The following is a 20,516-nucleotide window of genomic DNA, read 5'->3' as shown; positions in this document are numbered from 1 at the left end:
CCTATAGAATTCGACTTAAATCAACAATAAATAACTGATAGATAACCAAGTATGCAAAAGAGTCAATTGTAAGTGACAATTAGTCTAATGCCCTCTGCGATACGTAAAGATTCTGAAATACTTTCTCTCACAGGCTATTAATATGCGGGGCACATCTCACTCCAACAGGTAAAATTGCCCATGAGCATTTCAATCAAAAACAATCAATTCAAGGTCATGTTTACATTGTTGCAATAATCGAATTTAGGCTCATGTTGTGAGTTACTGCGGTAAACATTTAAAATTAATTGATATGTTTTAAACTTATATTTTGAAATGAATTAATAATTTTAAATAAATAACCGCCCGAATCTTGTTCGTAAATGTAGGCTTAAGGCCAAATACGTAATGTTTCTGGTGTAGGACTGCAGATAAATGGTACAAATACGTAATGTTTCTGGTGTAGGACAGCAGATAAATGGCTCGATTTGGTAATATGGTGGTGTGTCTAACCACAGGTTCTACATTAGCCTATCTCTGTTGAGCGATGGACCATTCCATCACCCCTCTATCACACGTCATGCTCAATATCAAACAAACACAACCGACAGAAGAAAAAAAACTCATTTGGTGGTATCAGGAAAAAAAACTGTCATCTAATTCGTTAAATATTTCTACTTATTCTCATTATCATGGATCGGTAGTGTAGTTTAACTTAAATATGTATTTACGCACCACAAGTATAGTGCATTGATATGTTTAGATGCATACTTGTGTATGACAAAAAGAGGAAAAATATCGAGTTTAATTATTGAACTATATTCAAGTTTAAAATGTGTTTATGAAAGCAGTCGTGGGGAAATCATATTTTATGCACACTGAAATGTGAATAAGCAGACAACCTATGTCCCTTACAACGAATTTAAAAATGTTAATAATGTATAATGTATGTTATATTTGTGTAATCATTTTTATTTTATTAGGAGGAATTGATGTCTAATGTAATTACACTTTTCTGTGCAAAGAAGGAATCGGGGGAACTTGTTGTGCATGGACTGTTATGTGAGCTCTCCACACAAGCGCGCGCTCTTACCCTTGCCGCTCTGGAAGAATAGGGATCCTCAAATAGATTCCAAATCACAGGTCTCCACTTTTTCCAGCGGCTGATATTAGGATCAACCACTTCCTCAATTCCGAGTCTTTTCCCCGTCTCTTCGTCGTCGTCTCCATTGTCAACGTTTATGTCGAACACGTCGAGCGCCTCCTCGGCGTCCCTGTGTTGGCGATAGGTCATCCAGCAGCATGGCTCCACGTCCGTCTCATCGATTCCCCAGAAGGACAGCTCTTCCTCGAACAGCGGACCACAAACATCTGCTGGGCAATGGAGTTTCCCGGTTCGATAGTAGTTAAGGACATAAGCGAATACCCCTGGGTGGCGGTCAAAAAAGTATTCGTTGTTCCGCGTGTTGTACTCTATGAAGCCGGGGACTTGTTGCAGCTGATCCAAAACGGACTCGATGTCAGAATCGGAGGCAAGAAGGGCCAGCCGAGTCCCCGGCAGTGTCCTCAGCGTGTTCTTGTACGTCTCGTGCCTGGTTCCCCCAACGTTGAGGATTATCCTCTCGTTGTCGTCGAACTTACCCATCGCTCTGTATAAGACATGACTTGGTAAATAAGGTATATCGAGTGCAGTCCAGAGTAACAGCGGGCACGGTGCTGTACACACCCAGTTTGGTTAGAAAATCTCACGAAAGCCCTTTTGGATTCAGCTGAGAGCAGCCACTCCAAATTCAGCCTGGAGCTCTCATTACGCTCGGTGAAAGTGCTTTACCAATCTCATCGTTGTTGGTGAGTTGGAAGAGAGGATCTTATCGCGTGTCAGACTCCCTCTAGTTCCTCCTTGTGCGAAGGATCTGTCAGCCAGTAGCTCCAAGCACAGGCAGCGCCGGTTATGTGTGCCTTGGGGGTGTCTTTACTCTCTTCTCCGCTCAACACTTGGACAGGTGAAGTCAAACGAAACCATTCCAATTATTGATTTGTAACCTTGAGCTCTGTGCCCTTTTTGTTAAAGGTCATGACAATGCCGTGATGAATAGCAAGTAAGCAAACCTGGATATGGTTCTCTCCGAAATGTGAGTCTTTGACGAGAAACGACGTCAAGGGCACACCCTCTCCCTTTCTGTACACAGGTTGTCTGTTGCTATAGTGTGTGTGTGCGTCCGTGTTACTAGCGATCCTCTCACACGTGCTCATGTTGCTATGTAGCAACGATCACTCATTATTGGATTGGCAATCAAAATAGTTGAAATCTATGCCAACGAATATCTAGTGCAACTTTTTTCAGCTTTTATGATTCGCCGAAATAAGATGTTGAACGTGAGTGTTCTCAACAGGTCAGATTGCTTGACTGAAAAACATGTCTCACGTGGTTCCCGTTCTATTTCCATCACAGAGTGTGGTCCTACATTTCATTGTGCAATTATTTATAGGAATTATCTTCGATCTGGTTTCACAATGACGCGAGATGCGCTTTCAAAGCGAGGGAGCTGTCCTTTCAGCACCTTACATCTGTGACATCAGCAACCGCAGGAAAATAGTTAAACTTTCGGTTCCATTTGTTGGGTTGTATTTCAACACGTTGATTTAGCCTACATGGCATGCTGAGTGGTTTAATTCGAGCAACATTGGCTATCAATTACATTCTCATAATAACTCGTGATTCGGACCACTTGCCAAGAGCAAAACAGAACTGGTCAGGTCAGTGTGTCTCTCTCTCTGGTTAACTTGTTGAATAGATCAGCCACAATACACTCTTAGAAAAAAAGGTTCTGGATTTAACCAACATTTTTTATTTTGGTTCCAAATAGAACCCAATATGGAAGCCTATATGGAACGCAATGGTTCTATATGGAACCAATTTCGGTTCTATACAGAACCTTAAGTGTTGCCATACATTAAGCAAGCATAGAGCCCTTTTTGGAGTAACATAACGCATAGGCCTATGTACTAACGCAATAGCTATAGGCCTATACGCTACAAAAGTGCTGGGAATTAGCCAATGCGGAAAATAAACTAAATAAAGACGTCGTGAAATCAAGACATTCAAGCCTAAAATGTGACATCTCTTTGAATGTCTACACTTGGTTGGGTGGCACTAGAGAGCGAGTCTCCTTTGATGTGCTCAGCGCAGCTCAATCAACGGGATGAGGCCTTGAGAGGAGGATAGCTATAATTACGCGCATCATATTCCCCGATGTACATGCCGTAAAAACGTGCCACGCTCGACTGAACAGTAATGAAAACTCATTTCTCATCTACAAAGGGGGAAAACTCCACTCCCATTCAAAGTTGATTTGTTTAAAAAAAAAAATAATTACAATTTACAAACCGTAGCCAATGAGAAGAGTAGGCTATAGCCTGCATATACTATTGGGCTGTAAATAGAAAAGGAGAAGAGAATAACTAGGCTTTTTCTCAAAATGGAGCCTCAATCTGTGAGATGGTTCTGATCAGAGCAGTTTAACCGTCTGTTTCATTGGCGTTTTGTTTAATACTATTGGGAGCCATTCATCATTATGGCCTTCAGCACATGTGGACTGAAAGGGTCTTTCCTAATAAACAGCTCACTGGGCACAGATGCCAATTCAATGTCTAATCCATATGTTGGTTCAATGTAATTCAATTGAAATGGCATGGAAACAACGTTGATTCAACCAGTGTGTGCCCAGTGGGAGGTCTACTTCCACATGACCAATACAAGAACCAAACAACCAGCAGCACCTATCTATTTCCCCCCTCGACCACAGCGCTTTGCTAAAAATAGAACAGCCAGACTGCCAGAGAGCTGATCTTTATCAGGAAGTGAAGGGTAAAAAATAAGTTTCAGAGAGCCAAGGTGGTTCCTAGGCTGCCCATATCAGCCATGTAGATCTGCGTGGCCATTTCTCCAGGGAGGGGTCTTGCAGCCTGGGTTTGAATGCATTTGGGTTCAAGTGCAAGTTCAATTTTTACACAATCATTTTTTCATATTTTAAGCCATAGTCTACCCCAGAGACACATTTAGATGCAGAAAGGACAATGCCCAAACTCTTTAAATATATGTCTCTGGTCTACCCACCCTCTCTGTCTAGTAGGCCTAATATCTATATCATGGATATATTTCATCTGAATCAACTATAACTTAAGCAGCTAATATAAACAATATAATGTACATCTTTCAGAAAGATTACATTTTCATAAAACTAGGAGGGGGTTCATATGAGTAGAGACATTTCCTAAAAAATACCCTTCAACTAGCTTAGCTTAATGGCTAATGTTTGACCTTCCATTGTGTGGTACTCACAGCTTATTTTACACAGTTCAGACAAATTAATATTTTCAGAGCAAATCAACTAAGACAAATTCAAATGGCACTAGTCTGAATGTGTCAAATCAGGCCTGATACAAAAACAGAACAGATAGCAGCACTTAGCTAACATTTAACATTTGGCAAGGAGCTATGGCAACAAGATACTTTCTTCAAGAGCAAGGAGCCATAGTATTGTAGCGAATGGCGGGGCAGGGAAGTGAACCCGGGTCGCTGGTATGAAAAGCAATCACTCATTGCGCCAAAAGGGTTAAGCCACTTGATGGGAATTGTAACATGGCTCACGTCCAGCATAAGGACCACTAGTATGTTTTGTTCACTGTAAGCTACTCCCATTTGACCAAAGACATTATTATAGTCAGGAAACTAAAAGGTTTTCATGGATATTAGCCTAATCAAAAAAATGCATTTTGTTCAAAAGGGTTTGACAAGTTTGCCTCTGAGGATGTAAATGAAAGATAATTAGTTACAATTGTGATAGAGAAGGCTGTTAAGAAGCGATTCATTCTATACAAAGTCCTGAGAGCTTACTGAATTGGCAAAGCCTTGCCAATAGGAAGCCTTTTCAAACATCAGCTAACTCTTTCACAGAACTATGAGAAAGTGACCTTGTGAAGGCTGAGATGCAGTGTTCCTGAACACACACACAAACACACAACCTCCTTGCCGTCATTTCAGCATGAACTTTTTGTGCCGTCCTGTTCGGCCTATCCTAATTTTATCCCAGATCATGAGCTCTCCCTGCTCTCTCTCTCTCCCAGTAGACTAGCTTGCTGACATTTAAGATGTCCAATGAACAAGCATCTACAATTCTGTTTGTCCTCCACGATGAAGGTGGAGAGAGGACACAAAGAATCAAGGAAAGACTACATTGCAAACTAGTCCAAGACAATACCCTGGCAGACAATACCCTGGCAGACAATGGGTGTCTTTAGACCACACAGAGCTTCAGCAAACACCATGTGCTGGTTTACAGGATACAGATGAAGCCTTGTCCTGGACTAAAAAACATGCTCAATTGAGAATCTCCATAAAAATTGGTTAGTCCAGGACTAGGCTTCATCTGTGTCTGGGAAACCAGCCCTTTGAGAAACATTCAGGACTTTACTCAGTCTAAGTGGTCCTATACTACAGGTTTAGTGTAAATTGGCAGACAAAGGAATAACGATTAAAGGTTGTGTACGCACAGGACCACTGAACGTCAGGCTGAAAGTGCTCCATCTTGAAAACTTGACTACTGACATGCAAAACTGTTTGGGATCGTATTAACAGTGGGCTATTAAACAAATACTAAGACAGTTTGAGTGAACCATCACAATAAACTTCTGGACACAACCCAAATTAGTAAGGGTTTTGGTATAGTTTGCTTCCGTTTGGTGACATAGCCTATCTTAGTTTACACAGGCAGCCCAATTCATATCTTCTGCATATCTGATACCTATTTGAACTTCTCCCTAATGTGTAAACAGCAACAACAAAACAACACATGGAATCTGATCTTTTGACTTCTGATTTATAGCACCAGCATCTGTGTGCTGGTTCAGAGCCTACATCAGTGTGAATACGCAAATCTGATATGTGTCACATGTAAATCTGAGTGTGGACTTTCGGAAAAAAAGACCAGATATAGGATGAAAATCCGTTTTGGGTTCTTAGGGTGGATGTGTAAACACAGCCTTCGGCTAAACAGCATATTCATATGCATTATTCAAGTTTGGAAAGTGATTTGAACTCTAAATTTCAAATGACGTCAGTTGCGCTATTAACCTGTAGTTTCCTTAACAGGGTTTAGTGGGTGTGGAAAAGAGGACCACAACAAGCAGAACCACAGGGTTCAATACGGCATGTAACTCAAAACATTTGGTGCCTGATGAACATGACCCTGGTGTCACAGCACTGGTTACATGTGAAAGGACTCCCTTTGCTGCCACTGAGGGTAATTTCAGTTTATTTAACTAATTGACAAGCTCGGGTATTGCAGTGAAAGTCGGTTGAATCTCTGGGGTGAATTTTGACCTGATTAGATGGAAACTGAGGTGCGTTCTGCTAATTAAAAGAGGCATATTAATTTGTGGTGAATTACTGTGAACCTTCACAATTAAGCTACAAGTATACAGTACATGTCTAGCTCATATAGCTTCAGGATATTATTTAGGGATTTTAATGTTTCTTAAAAAATGTCTTCCCTCTTGCTAAAACATCTGGTCAATTATTTTTGAAGTGTTTGACATTCAGTCAAGGCAATGCGGTTCTGACTGCTATACAGCTCCGTTGGAGCATGAAGCAGCAACATCCAGGATTAGGTTGTGTGTTCAATTCCTGCAGGGAATCACATACACAGTGTAAGTTGCTTTGGATAACAGTGTCTGGTTAGAGGCATATACAGTTATAAGGCAACGATCAGACAATGTGTGATCTCTCTCAATGTAGAGAGGCAATAGTTTACATGTTTTACATTTGAACTGACATTTTGATTTTGCTCAGATACAAGCAGGTCTAGAAGTATTGAGCGTCTGACAAAGATTCTGCTGGGGAATTGCGTTGAAGTATTGTGTTCCTCTACCGCCATCTTCTGTATACAGAGGACCATTACACACAGAGCAGTCCGACTGCTCTTCTCTCAGTGTAATTATAGCAGTAGATATCCACTGCCTGCTGTGGGTTGGTTTTTGACTTAAAGCTCTATTGTGCTTAGCTCATTCAACCACGAGCCAGCCTGAGGTATGAATGATACTGCAAATCAAATCAATCCATCAAACAGATTCATGAAATGGAGTAAATATTCACAAAAAAGGGTTGCCACATAGCACCTTTATTTTCTAGTAAGGAGTGGAACATTTTCTCCCATCTTTCAACGTTCCTCAGTTATGCATACCCAAGAGCACAGCTATACAAAATAAATAGAGTTAGCAGACAAATGGCCTCTCAAACAGGAGACAAACATGGCAGTGTTTCTATAGTCTCCAGATATATGAATTGTGTGTTCGCTAAATATTTGCTCCAAAGCTATAGTTATCACAAGACAAGATATTTGTCAGTGTTTTGAAAAGTCTTGTGGTACAGCATTTCTACACAGACAACGTGATTATTTGATTGCTGGTACAGTATTACTACACAGATCATGTCACCATATTCCCTACATAGTGCACTACTTTTGACCAGAGGCCTACTATATAGGGAATAGGTAGGGTGCAATTTAAGGCGAAACCAATGAGATTATTTGATTTCTGTTCTATCCTGTAGTTTCACTGGGTTGGTGCTAACCAGAGGCTAACTTCTGTGTTAACTACAGTCAACGATAGTTCACATAAAATACTAAAAAGGAAACAAATATAAAATAAGAGAAAAATGCATGGTTGTGTTGGCTAAATACACATATAGTGCTTAATCTCAACTACAAAACCAGACAAAGGCCCAAACAGAACGCAAATTAATTCAGACCAGGGCTCTCCAACTCTACTCCTGAAGAGCTAGCCTCCGGTAGGTTCACACAAACCCGTTATAACTAACTGGATTCCCCTTATCAACCAGCTAATTATTAGGATCACGTGTGCTAGATTAGGGTTGGAGAGAAACCTACTGGACAGTAGCTCTCCAGGAACAGGGTTGGAGAGACCCACTGGACAGTAGCTCTCCAGGAACAGGGTTGGAGAGAAACCCACTGGACAGTTGCTCTCCAGGAACAGGGTTGGAGAGAAACCCACTGGACAGTTGCTCTCCAGGAACAGGGTTGGAGAGAAACCCACTGGACAGTAGCTCTCCAGGAACAGGGTTGGAGAGAAACCCACTGGACAGTAGCTCTTCAGGAACAGGGTTGGAGAGACCCACTGGACAGTAGCTCTCCAGGAACAGGGTTGGAGAGAAACCCACTGGACAGTTGCTCTCCAGGAACAGGGTTGGAGAGAAACCCACTGGACAGTAGCTCTCCAGGAACAGGGTTGGAGAGAAATCCACTGGACAGTAGCTCTCCAGGAACAGGGTTGGAGAGAAACCCACTGGAGAGTAGCTTCCAGGAACAGGGTTGGAGAGAAACCCACTGGACAGTAGCTCTCCAGGAACAGGGTTGGAGAGAAACCCACTGGACAGTAGCTCTCCAGGAACAGGGTTGGAGAGAAACCCACTGGACAGTAGCTCTTCAGAAACAGGGTTGGAGAGAAACCCACTGGACAGTAGCTCTCCAGGAACAGGGTTGGAGAGAAACCCACTGGACAGTAGCTCTTCAGGAACAGGGTTGGAGAGACCCACTGGACAGTAGCTCTCCAGGAACAGGGTTGGAGAGCCCTGATTTAGACTACGTCATCAATACATTCATGATTGTCCTGCATCTCCCTCCAGTAAGATAACTCATGCAGTTGTATTCACCAGGACATTCAAGATCAGTTTCAGAGAAAACCGCATGCATAAGATGTCTGAAAACAGGCAAATCATACCACAAGCCAAACGTCACAAGGTTGCACTTGTATCTTGTAGACTCGAGTACGTAGTAGAAAAAACCTAAATGTAGCTATTTATAGTTAACTATGTTTGACATTTTTTATTATTTTGACTATTCTATGACATACGGATGTCAGTTGCAGGATTGCATAACACACACTTTGGAGTCTTGATATTTAGGGCCGTAAAGACCCTTTCTAAAAGATGGCAGCATATAATGAGATGTACAGGGTTTCCAAGCAGCAGTCACGTGACGAAAACACATTTACAGGTGCCTTACATACTAACTAATGTTTGTTTCAAGGATGGAAAACTCAGGTGACAAGGAAAACCTCCAGACCTAAGTCAAAGGTTATATGGAGTTATGCTTCTGGGGATTTTATTTGTCAGGAGTAAGCACTAACCCTACACATAGGCCTAGCCAGGGGTCTGCTATGCTTTAAGGGATGGCACAGAAAAATCACCTTCATCACACACAACCTTGGACAAAATCCTTTCACATTGATAGCTGCCCTTTCTTATTCAACTGCGAGCCAAAAGCAAGAGCATTATTGAACAGACTGCAGTAGTGCCATGAAGAATGAGAAAATACATGTATGGCTTTATTCATGTACAGTTTAAAACAAGCCCTTTTTTCTGTTCATTCCAGCCTGTTGCGTCGTCTGAGCCCAGTTGAAGGCCTTTCTTCTGGAATGCTCTGGGCTGGGCCCATGTCCTCAATGTCGGTCTCACAAGAATCATCCAAGGAGGGCATGTCCTCCTCCTCAGCGCCGGTTGCTGAGTACTCATCCTTGGATTCAGGGCGGTGCTGCTGGAGGTGGACTGGCTCCTCCTCTTTCACGACACCACTTTGATCGTCCTCCGCAGGAGCGACCACCTCTGGCGAGGTGTCGCCGTGGGCTGCCAGAGACTCGATGAGGTCATCCAGGTTCCTCTCGCACTGCGGCTCTGAAAGACGGAAAAGGGCAAAAGTTGCGACCGTGCGCCGCAAATAGACACCCCATTTCAGGATGGGTGTGTTTGAGTCATGATGTCAATACTACTCATGTGGATCATGTATGATGGGGTGTGTGACTCTTGCTGCCCAACTCCTTTCCCCCAAGACAAATAAAGTTAATTTAATTTTGCCCCCCCCAAAAAAACTTTCCATACATGTTTGTTCACAGTAAAAAAATAAAATAAAAATTGTCAGAAAGTTACTTTTTGGAGTTGAATGCCAAACCATTCAGGAGAGAGGTGCTCCAACCTGGCCCATTTTGGATACCATACCAAGAAAACCAAAGTAATATAAAATAGGGAACACAACAGAAAACATTTTAAAAGTGTATTTTTTTGTTGCAACGGAAAACAAAATAGTTTATTTTTATCCAGGGGCCTCATTTATCAATTGTGCTGAATTTCAAACTAAATTCTGGGCACGTGGAGATCCTAAAATCTGCGTACCCAACAAATTGTGGGTGTTGGCAGAATGTTTGAATCTTTTTACAGTGACTTTTTCAAACTAAACATGCGAGACCCAAACTCTGGCTGCAAATTCCGCAAGATTGACGGTCTATTTGAGAAATGTTAAACTAAGTGCTACAGCCCACACCGCTTCAAAACAAAAGACCAACTGTTGCTCAATATTTTGTTCATCAATAGATTGTGTTTCTATCTCCTGCCTTGGTATAGACTCTGAAATTAAATATGTTATGAGGTCACACTCCTGCACGGTAATACTCTACCCCATAGCCTACTGTTAAATACTTGAAATAGCCTAGGCTGCCGGTCTATTTCCTGTCAGGTAGCTTGAACTATTGAATGGTAATTATTTGTCATATAGTAGCAGGAATAAACCATTCATGTCAGAAAAGGACAATGTCCTGCGATATGATTGATTTGCATAATAAATATACAAGCCCAGCGATCTCCTTACCAACGGAAAATCTGTTTTATCATTTACGCTTTGTGTTTATCAGCATTGTTAGTAATTACAGTAATTCCGGTGTCACCAAGCAACGCAGCTTCCACAAAATAACAATATTTGCTTGCGATACAATTCTTCAACCACAAGAAGTTGTGAGTAGGCAGATTCTGAGATGTGTGTGAAGATACGCACACTTTCCTGTCAAGTTCAAATATGATAAATACCAACCATAGCGTATCAAGTTCAAATATGATAAATACCAACCATAGCGGGAAAACTTGCAGAACGTAAGGTTTAGTCTTTTTTGTGTGCGTATGCACCTTTGATAACTGAAACCCAAAGTAGTCCCTATTTGTCTGTATTCTTCCATTTGGTGCCTAATGAACATGTCCCAGCAGGAGGTGGGGCCACATACCTTCAATGTTAAGGGGTGGACAGTCCATGCCTCTCTTCTTCATCAGGTGGCGGATGGACTGGAGCTGGGACATGATCTCGTTCTTCTGTTCCTGGGCCACAGACTTGACACTGGAGAGGAGTGAAATGGCCAGGAGAGAGCAGGGTCACTGAGGACAGAACTCTGAGACACGCAGTCCCTGACCGGTTGCCCTTCGTAGGTTCAGGTCATAGCTCCGGGGTGAAGTTTCTCTAGGTACAGATCTAGGATCAGCTTCCCCAATCCTAACCATTAGTCTTGGGAAATGCGAAACCGAGAGTCAAAACTCAAGGTCTAGGCCCTAGGGGCCACTTCACCCAACACCCAATTGATACAGAAATGTGCGTCGGTAAAACACTATCTCCCATTTGGTGCCTGGTCAACACACCCCACCCAGAGTCCCATTTCCATAAACGCTCTTAGATTCAGCAGGGTCAAAAGTGTCAACAGTTTATCAAGACCATGCAACGTCCCCTAATAACTGCTGTAACTACCTGGTCAGGATAAACTGGTCTTAATCACGACAGACATGTATTTAATTACATGGGGTATTATTTACAGAGCAATATTTACACAGAAAAAGACGACAAACCGGAGCTCCGTGGTTTATGGGTCAGTTGGCTTACTTACCAACTTGTCAATGGGTCCAGTTGGGTGAGAATGGAGTTGAGCATCTTCTCTGTTTGCGCTAGCCGCTGCTCCAGCTCTGTAAGCTGATTCTCTATGGAAAGAGACACCACCATGTAAAACAAACAGCTGATTCTCTATGGAAAGAGACAAAGCTACCATGTAAAACAAACAGCTGATTCTCTATGGAAAGAGACAAAGCTACCATGTAAAACAAACAGCTGATTCTCTATGGAAAGAGACAAAGCTACCATGTAAAACAAACAGCTGATTCTCTATGGAAAGAGACACCACCACCATGTAAAACAAACAGCTGATTCTCTATAGAAAGAGACACCACCATGTAAAACAAACAGCTGATTCTCTATGGAAAGAGACAAAGCTACCATGTAAAACAAACAGCTGATTCTCTATGGAAAGAGACACCACCACCATGTAAAACAAACAGCTGATTCTCTATGGAAAGAGACACCACCATGTAAAACAAACAGCTGATTCTCTATGGAAAGAGACAAAGCTACCGTGTAAAACAAACAGCTGATTCTCTATGGAAAGAGACAAAGCTACCATGTAAAACAAACAGCTGATTCTCTATGGAAAGAGACAAAGCCACCAACATGTAAAACAAACAGCTGATTCTCTATAGAAAGAGACAAAGCCACCACCATGTAAAACAAACAGCTGATTCTCTATGGAAAGAGACACCACCATGTAAAACAAACAGCTGATTCTCTATAGAAAGAGACAAAGCCACCACCATGTAAAACAAACAGCTGATTCTCTATAGAAAGAGACAAAGCCACCACCATGTAAAACCATGTAAAAAAAAGCATCTGCATGATGGGTAAGATAAACAAAGGTATGCAAACAGACCGTTGTGGCACACCACATGGACACAGAACACACCTGTCTCCTCCGACTTCTTGGGACCTTTGGCATCCTTGTTCTTTTGGGCTTGAGAGTCATCTGCAGACTTGATCTTAGAGATAGAAGGGAGATATCAACAGTCTGAGCCGTATGTGTGTTTAGTCCACTCAGGCTCAGACTGCCAGTATTACCATAGTTCATACAATCACGTGTGTCCGTCTGTCTGTGTCTGTCTGTGTGTGTGTGTGTGTGTGTGTGCTTGCATGTTTAGATATCCCCCAGCAACCCCATCACAATCATCACCGCAACAACATTTTTCAATGGTGGAATTCCTGCTCCATTCTATACCTTCAGAAATTTGTATGCTGCAAAGAGGCCGACTCCGACGGCGTAGAGCGGCATCAGCGTGAACACATAGCCCTTGTTGCTGTTGGTTTTGTATTTGTCACCCTTCATCTCCTGCTCCATCAGCACCTTCATCTGCTGCATGTTCTCCAGGGTCTGAGCTTTATTCATGGAGCCAGCCGTGTTCTTGTTGACCGGCTGCCCTCTCACTGCACCTGGTCCTGGTCCCGGACCCGCTGAGAAACAACATGAGACAATTTGAAGACGATGGTGATGAACAGGCCTATTCATGACAGTTGTCTTATTGCTAAAGGCTTAAGAGGCTACGATGTTGCACACTTTTGCAAACAGACAGATATCTTGTTTTAAATAAGTTTGACAATGTTGAACATAGTAAAACGTTAGGCTACTAAACAAATATACCATGGCAGGAGCAAAACATTGCATAGGCCTACACAATATGACGGTACAGTCACATTGCCAATTCAAATACTATTTTAAAATTCATGCTACCTTTTCTGTTGTAGCGTGCATCAAAACCTCTAGTTTCCTTCGCTCCGGACCCTACGCCGAACATTCTAGGGAACACCACAAATGCAAACAACACCGCCGTAAATGCGACCACCACTTGCTGGGACGATGAGAAAACCATATCCTTCTGCACCAGAACAGTGACGAAAACAACCGGAGGCTTTGGTCCAGACGTGCAACACCGAATCTTTAGCGTTTCCAGGCTATTACGCAGAAGGGAAACTGACTCATTGCCATTTCATGCTGAAAACCACTTAAATCCTGTGCTGACTATTGAGGTACATACGAACGGTGCTGACTGAAGATAAACAGCTGCTTCTTCTTCTTCTTCTTCGTCATCTTCTTCGGGATTTGGTTGACGGATCGCATCCAACTTTTAGGTGTATACACCGCCACCTATTGTACTGGAGTGTGAGGCCAGTCACGGCCTATCTATTCTGATACAAATATATATGCAACATGTAAAGTGTCGGTCCCATGTTTCATGAGCTGAATTAAAAGATCCCTGAAATGTTCCATAAGCACAAAAAGTTTCTCAAATTTTGTGCACACATTTGTTTAAATCCCTGTTAGTGAACAGAGGAGGGGTTTCTCCTTTGCCAAGATAATCCATCCACCTGACAGGCATCGCATATCAATAAGCTGATTAAACAACATGCTCAATACACCGGTGCACCTTGTGCTGGGGAAAATAAAACTGCAGAGGGCCTCACAACTGCAGACCATGTGTATGGCGTCGTGTGGGTGAGGGGTTTGAGGATGTTGTTAACAGAGTGCACCATGGTGGCGGTGGGGTTATGGTATGGACAGGCTTAAGCAATTGCATTTTATCGATTGCAATTTCGATGCACAGAGGTACCGTGATGAGATCTTGAGGCCCATTGTCGCAGTGGTGTAACGTACTTAAGTAAAAATACTTTAAAGTATTACTTAAGTAGTTTTGGGGGGGGTATCTGTACTTTACTATTTATATTATTACTTAACTACATTTCTAAAGAAATGTACTTTCATACATTTTCCCTGACACCCAAAATTACTCGTTACATTTTGAATGCAGGACAGGAAAATGGTCCAATTCACGCGCTTATTTTTTTATTTAACCTTTATTTAACCAGGTAGGCTAGTTGAGAACAAATTCTCATTTACAACTGCGACCTGGCCAAGATAAAGCATAGCAATTCGACACATACAACAACAGAGTTACACATGGAATAAACAGAACATACAGTCAATAAAAAAAGAAAACAAAAAATCTATATACAGTGAGTGCAAATGAGGTAAGATAAGGGATTTAAGGCAATAAATAGGCCATGGTGGCGAAGTAATTACAATATAGCAATTAAACACTGGAATGGTAGATGTGCAGAAGATGAATGTGCAAGTAGAGATACTGGGGTGCAAAGGAGCAAGATAAATAAATACAGTATGGGGATGAGGTAGATAGATGGGCTGTTTACAGATGAGATATGTGCAGTTGCAGTGATCTGTGAGCTGCTCTGACAGCTGGTGCTTAAAGCTAGTGAGGGAGATATGAATCCCCAGCTTCAGAGATTTTTGCAGTTCGTTCCAGTCATTGGCAGCAGAGAACTGGAAGGAAAGGCGACCAAATGAGGAATTGGCTTTGGGGGTGACCAGTGAGATATACCTGCTGGAGCGTGTGCTACGAGTGGGTGCTGCTATGGTGAACAGTGAGCTGAGATAAGGCGGGGCTTTACCTAGCAGAGACTTGTAGATAACCTGTAGCCAGTGGGTTTGGCGACGAGTATGAAGCGAGGGCCAACCAACGAGAGAGTACAGGTTGCAGTGGTGGGTTTGGGGCTTTATGGGGCTTTGGTGACAAAACGGATGGCACTGTGATAGACTGCATCCAATTTGTTGAGTAGAGTGTTGGAGGCTATTTTATAGATGACATCGCCGAAGTCGAGGATCGGTAGGATGGTCAGTTTTACGAGGGTAAGTTTGGCAGCGTGAATGAAGGATGCTTTGTTGCGATATAGGAAGCCGATTCTAGATGTAATTTTGGATTGGAGATGCTTAAAGTGAGTCTGGAAGGAGAGGTTACAGTCTAACCAGACACCTAGGTATTTGTAGTTGTCCACGTATTCTAAGTCAGAGCCGTCCAGAGTAGTGATGCTGGACGGGCGGGCAGGTGCGGGCAGTGATCGATTGAATAGCATGCATTTAGTTTTACTTGCATTTAAGAGCAGGTGGAGGCCACGGAAGGAGAGTTGTATGGCATTGAAGCTCGTCTGGAGGTTAGTTAACACAGTGTCCAAAGAAGGGCCAGAAGAATACAGAATGGTGTCGTCTGCGTAGAGGTGGATCAGAGAATCACCAGCAGCAAGAGCGACATAATTAATGTATACAGAGAAGAGAGTCGGCCCGAGAATTTAACCCTGTGGCACCCCCATAGAGACTGCCAGAGGTCCGGACAACAGGCCCTCAGATTTGACACACTGAACTCTATCAGAGAAGTAGTTGGTAAACCAGGCGAGGCAATCATTTGAGAAACCAAGGCTGTCGAGTCTGCCAATAAAAATGTGGTGATTGACAGAGTCGAAAGCCTTGGCCAGGTCGATGAATACGGCTGCACAGTAATGTCTCTTATCGATGGCGGTTATGATATCATTTAGGACCTTGAGCGTGGCTGAGGTGCACCCGTGACCAGCTCTGAAACCAGATTGCATAGCGGAGAAGGTACGGTGAGATTCGAAATGGTCGGTAATCTGTTTGTTAGCTTGGCTTTCGAAGACCTTAGAAAGACAGGGTAGGATGGATATAGGTCTGTAGCAGTTTGGGTCTAGAGTGTCACCCCCTTTGAAGAGGGGGATGACCGCGGCAGCTTTCCAATCTTTGGGAATCTCAGACGATACGAAAGAAAGGTTGAACAGGCTAGTAATAGTGGTTGCAACAATTTCGGCAGATAATTTTAGAAAGAGAGGGTCCAGATTGTCTAGCCCGGCTGATTTGTAGGGGTCCAGATTTTGCAGCTCTTTCAGAACATCAGCTATCTGGTTTTGGGTGAAGGAGAAATGGTGGGGGCTTGGGCGGGTTGCTCTGGAGTGTGCCGGGCAGTTGACCGGGGTAGGGGTAGTCAGGTGGAAAGCATGGCCAGCCGTAGAGAAATGCTTATTGAAATTCTCAATTATAGTGAATATATTGGTGGTAACAGTGTTTCCTAGCCTCAGAGCAGTGGACAGCTGGGAGGAGGTGCTCTTATTCTCCATGGACTTTACAGTGTCCCAGAACTTTTTTGAGTTTGTACTACAGGATGCAAACTTCTGTTTGAAGAAGCTAGCCTTAGCTTTCCTAACTTCCTGTGTGTCATGACGTTGGCCTGGGAGTAGGTTTATGACAGTCATAAATACCTCTTTCCCCCTTTTTCTCTCTCCCTACTATAACTGATGTGACATAAGAAAACCCATTGGTTAACATAGAGATTCTGGGAACATCAGAAGTTGGGGGGTAATGAACTATATTCTGGTAATCCGACCAACTGAACATATCCGGTGGTACTTAAGGTATATTATGTCAGTTCGGTTGCCCTCTGACACATTCTCATCAATGATAGAATGACATAAACTCTACTGTGGAAAGTCTAAACGTCAGAGGTATCGGATTCACATGGAATTGTTGTTAAATTCAAATGTTTGATTATGAAATTATTTGTGAAGAGATTAAATGTAATTTTAGCTTCCAAATGAGAGATTTGGGTTTTCATAAGCTTGGCTTCTGCTCAACCAGGGGCCCGCCCCTGTGAAGAGACATGGGTTATAAACTTTTCAGACACACCCCTCTCCCTCCACTATAAAAGCCATTGACAAAAATATAACTTCCTGTTCCGGGGACACTAGGATGACGATCCGGTGTCAGAATGGTTCAGATAATAACTACAGAACTAAGCCAACAGCAGCATGGACTTTGGTTGTGAATGGTATGAACTTTGAACTCGTATTCACTACAGAAGTGATACCTCCTAGCCGTTGAGTTAGCAACAGCTGCTACAAACGCAGGTTAGTAAGGACAGTCAGAGTATCCCGTCTACTACACATCGACGTTACTCCAACGTATCCAGTGACCACCAGAGACATTCTTCAAAGGACAGAGGACTCGGGTTGGCGATACGGTCTTCCATCTACCGCCAACCTAGTGAAGCGCAGCTCAGAGTAAATATTTATTGCATTTTCCTTTTTCAAATGGGCGGTAATTTAGAATGCATAAGATACTGTATTTACGATGGTACAGCTTCGCCTATGTTCCAGTCTCCCGCTCTTTCACTAAAATCCCGCCCCCTTTCTTTGTGTAACAAGCTGTCATATCTATTCTGCCAGAAGGGACGTTTTTCTTTATGACGGCAATTTGTGATCAAGTTATGATTTAATTGTTTATGTGTGATTCTGTGTGATTAGTTAGGTATTTAGTAAATAAATAATTAAACCCAATTTTGTATTGCTGATTCAACTTGTTAGCCAGGATTCTTGCAGATAACCAAGGATTTACCACTTTCAGATGAGACTGAATAAAATTACGATTAATGTGACTGCTATGGATGTAAAATATTACTAAATCTTTAAGAGCTTATTCGGAAGATAACAGCTCTATAAATATTATTTCGTGGTGTCCCTCTCTAGTTAATTATATTTACATGATTAGTTCAATCAGGTAATATTAATTACGGAGAAATTATTTTATAGAATAGCATGTCATAGCAATTAATCTGGCATAGCCAAAGACACGACATGTGTATATTGGTTCCTAACTTCCCTGAAAAGTTGCATATCACAGGGGCTATTTGATGCTAATGCACAACGCCACAGGATGTTTTTGTGCTGGTCAAGGGCAGACAGGTCTGGAGTGAACCAAGGACTATATCTATTCCTTTTTTTTTTTTTATGGAATGGAGCATGCTTGTTTAAGATGGTGAGGAAGGCAATTTTAAAGAATAACCAGGCATCCTCTACTGACGGGATGAGGTCAATGTCATTCCAGGAAACCCCGGCCAGGTTGATTAGAATGGCCTGCTCGCAGAAGTGTTTTAGGGAGCGTTTGACAATGATGAGGGGTGGTCGTTTGATCGCAGACCCATTACGGATGCAGGCAATGAGGCAGTGATCGCTGAGATCTTGATTGAAAACAGCAGAGGTGTATTTGGAGGGCGAGTTAGTTACGTGTTTCTGGAAAGGTGCATTTTTAGAAGTAGAAGCTCAAATTGTTTGGGTACAGACCTGGATAGTAAGACAGAACTCTGCAGGCTATCTTTGCAGTCCTCACTGGTCATCCCTACCGCTCTGATCTGGCGGACTCACTAAACACACTTAATTTGTAAATTATGTCTGAGTGTAGGAGTGTGCCCCTGGCTTTCCGGTAAATAAAATAACAAGAACGGTGCCATCTGGTATGCTTATTATAAGGAATTTTTAATTATTTGTACTTTTACTTTTGATAATTAAGTATATTTTAGCAATTACATTTACTTTTGATACTTAAGTATATTTAAAACCAACTACTTTTAGACTTTTACTCAAGTAGTATTTTACTGGGTGACTCACTTTTACTTGAGTCATTTTCTATTAAGGTATCTTTACTTTTACTCAAGTATGACAATTGGGTAGCTTTTCCACCAGTGTATTATCATGTCATTCCTCTGCCGCCATCACCTCATCATCACAGCATCACACTGCACGGCCCCATGTCACAAGGATCAGTTCACAATTCCTGGAAGCTGAACTTCACACAGCCATTGAAGAGGAGTTGGACAACATTCCACAGGCCACAATCAATATCCTGATCAACTCGATGCGAATGAGATGTGTTGCGCTGCATGAGGCAAATTGTGGTCACAACAGATACTGACTGGTTCTCTGATCCACGCCCATGGCGTATCTGTGACCAACAGATGCATATCTGTAACGGTATTCGTCGTCTGAAGAAGAGGAATCATCGGACCAAAGCGCACCTCTGCTGTCTTCAATCAAGATCTCAGCGATCACTGCCTCATTGCCTGTATCCGCTACGGGTCCGCGGTCAAACGACCACCCCTCATCACTGTCAAACGCTCCCTAAAACACTTCTGCGAGCAGGCCTTTCTAATCGACCTGGCCCGGGTACCCTGGAAGGATATTGACCTCATCCCGTCAGTTGAGGATGCCTAGTCATTCTTTAAAAGTTACTTCCTCACCATATTAGACAAGCATGCTCCGTTCAAAAAATGCAGAACTAAGAACAGATATAGCCCTTGGTTCACTCCAGACGGCGTAGCAGTCAGACGTGTCTTTGTCTTGTCTTGTCCCGTGTAAATAGTCTCCGTATTTTTCGTATACATTTCGTATATATTTTAATTTCACTTTCCATCTAGGAACTGAATATACATTCCTACATTCCGCCTCACCCAATGTGGTACGGACCTGCTATTTTTTTTATACTTTAGAACCGTAACCCCAATCAGAAGCTAGCCAGATAACTAGCTACTAGCTAGTAGTCAGTTAGCCACTGCTGCGGTCTTCACCCTCAACTCGGACACAGCCAGCTTCAATACCGGGCCAATACCTGCCAGTCTGCAAGCGCGATATCAACCCAGAGCATATAGGACTGCTTTTTCTCTACCACATCACCGGATTCCTGACGCAAGCTCTGGACAATTACACCGTATCATCACAGCTAGCTAGCTGCAACCGAGTGGCTACTACTGGCTAACACCTCTGTCCCGAAGCAAGCACCAGTTAGCCTTGAGCTAGCCTCGAGCTAGGCCCATCTGCCGGCTAGCCGAAGAGGTCTACCAGCGAATTCTTGGGCTACAACACCTTTTTTGCCAATTGGACTGGACCTACCTTCTGCACAGACACCAGCCCTGTTATTAGCCTGGATATTACTCACCAATTTACCAGCATCGGACTGTCTCTCGACAACAACGCCGGATTCCTGCCGTAATCCTTGAGCCACTACTTCTGATCCTCACAGCTAGCTTGCAGCTAGCGCCACTGCCACGAAGCTAGCACCAGTTAGCAAACACAATTCTACAATTCACAACC

The 20,516-nt window shown here is 42.8% G+C and overlaps 2 protein-coding genes across 4 annotated transcripts in view; both read right to left on the bottom strand.

The window, feature by feature from the left end:
* The window catches only part of LOC139533763 (voltage-gated potassium channel KCNC2-like), an 89,088-nt gene extending 86,779 nt beyond the window's left edge, over positions 1–2,309 (bottom strand). Inside the window, exon 1 of one of the 3 annotated variants that reach the window (XM_071332110.1) lies at positions 1,073–2,309. In XM_071332110.1, coding sequence (XP_071188211.1) covers positions 1,073–1,624 — 552 coding nt within the window. In that variant the 5' untranslated portion in view covers positions 1,625–2,309. The remainder of the gene's footprint in view (positions 1–1,072) is intronic. The other 2 variants (XM_071332112.1, XM_071332111.1) reach the window with 2 other exon arrangements.
* Positions 2,310–7,141: 4,832 nt separating this feature from the next.
* On the bottom strand, positions 7,142–13,902 carry LOC139533762 (protein RIC-3-like). Its single transcript, XM_071332109.1, has 7 exons — positions 13,471–13,902; positions 12,961–13,193; positions 12,652–12,724; positions 11,749–11,839; positions 11,101–11,210; positions 8,379–9,727; positions 7,142–7,921 (listed from the first exon to the last, which is right to left on the bottom strand). The coding sequence occupies exons 1-6, from the start codon at positions 13,607–13,609 to the stop codon at positions 9,420–9,422; spliced, it is 954 nt and encodes a 317-aa protein (XP_071188210.1). The 5' UTR covers positions 13,610–13,902; the 3' UTR covers positions 7,142–7,921; positions 8,379–9,419.
* Between the last annotated feature and the right edge of the window lie 6,614 nt (positions 13,903–20,516).

The sequence above is a fragment of the Salvelinus alpinus genome, chromosome 11 (genome assembly GCF_045679555.1).
Source record: "Salvelinus alpinus chromosome 11, SLU_Salpinus.1, whole genome shotgun sequence".
Classification (NCBI taxonomy): Eukaryota; Metazoa; Chordata; class Actinopteri; order Salmoniformes; family Salmonidae; genus Salvelinus; species Salvelinus alpinus.
Note: the sequence above shows the minus strand (reverse complement) of the source record. Positions and strands in the feature narration are given on the sequence as shown.

Excerpts from the sequence above, each read along its gene's own strand:
- LOC139533762 (XM_071332109.1), bottom strand. The coding sequence starts at position 13,609 with ATGGTTTTCTCATCGTCCCAGCAAGTGGTGGTCGCATTTACGGCGGTG. Across the intron at positions 13,194-13,470 it reads TGCACGCTACAACAGAAAAG|CGGGTCCGGGACCAGGACCA; the intron begins GTAGCATGAATT and ends GTTGTTTCTCAG. Across the intron at positions 11,840-12,651 it reads CAAGAAGTCGGAGGAGACAG|AGAATCAGCTTACAGAGCTG; the intron begins GTGTGTTCTGTG and ends CTCTTTCCATAG.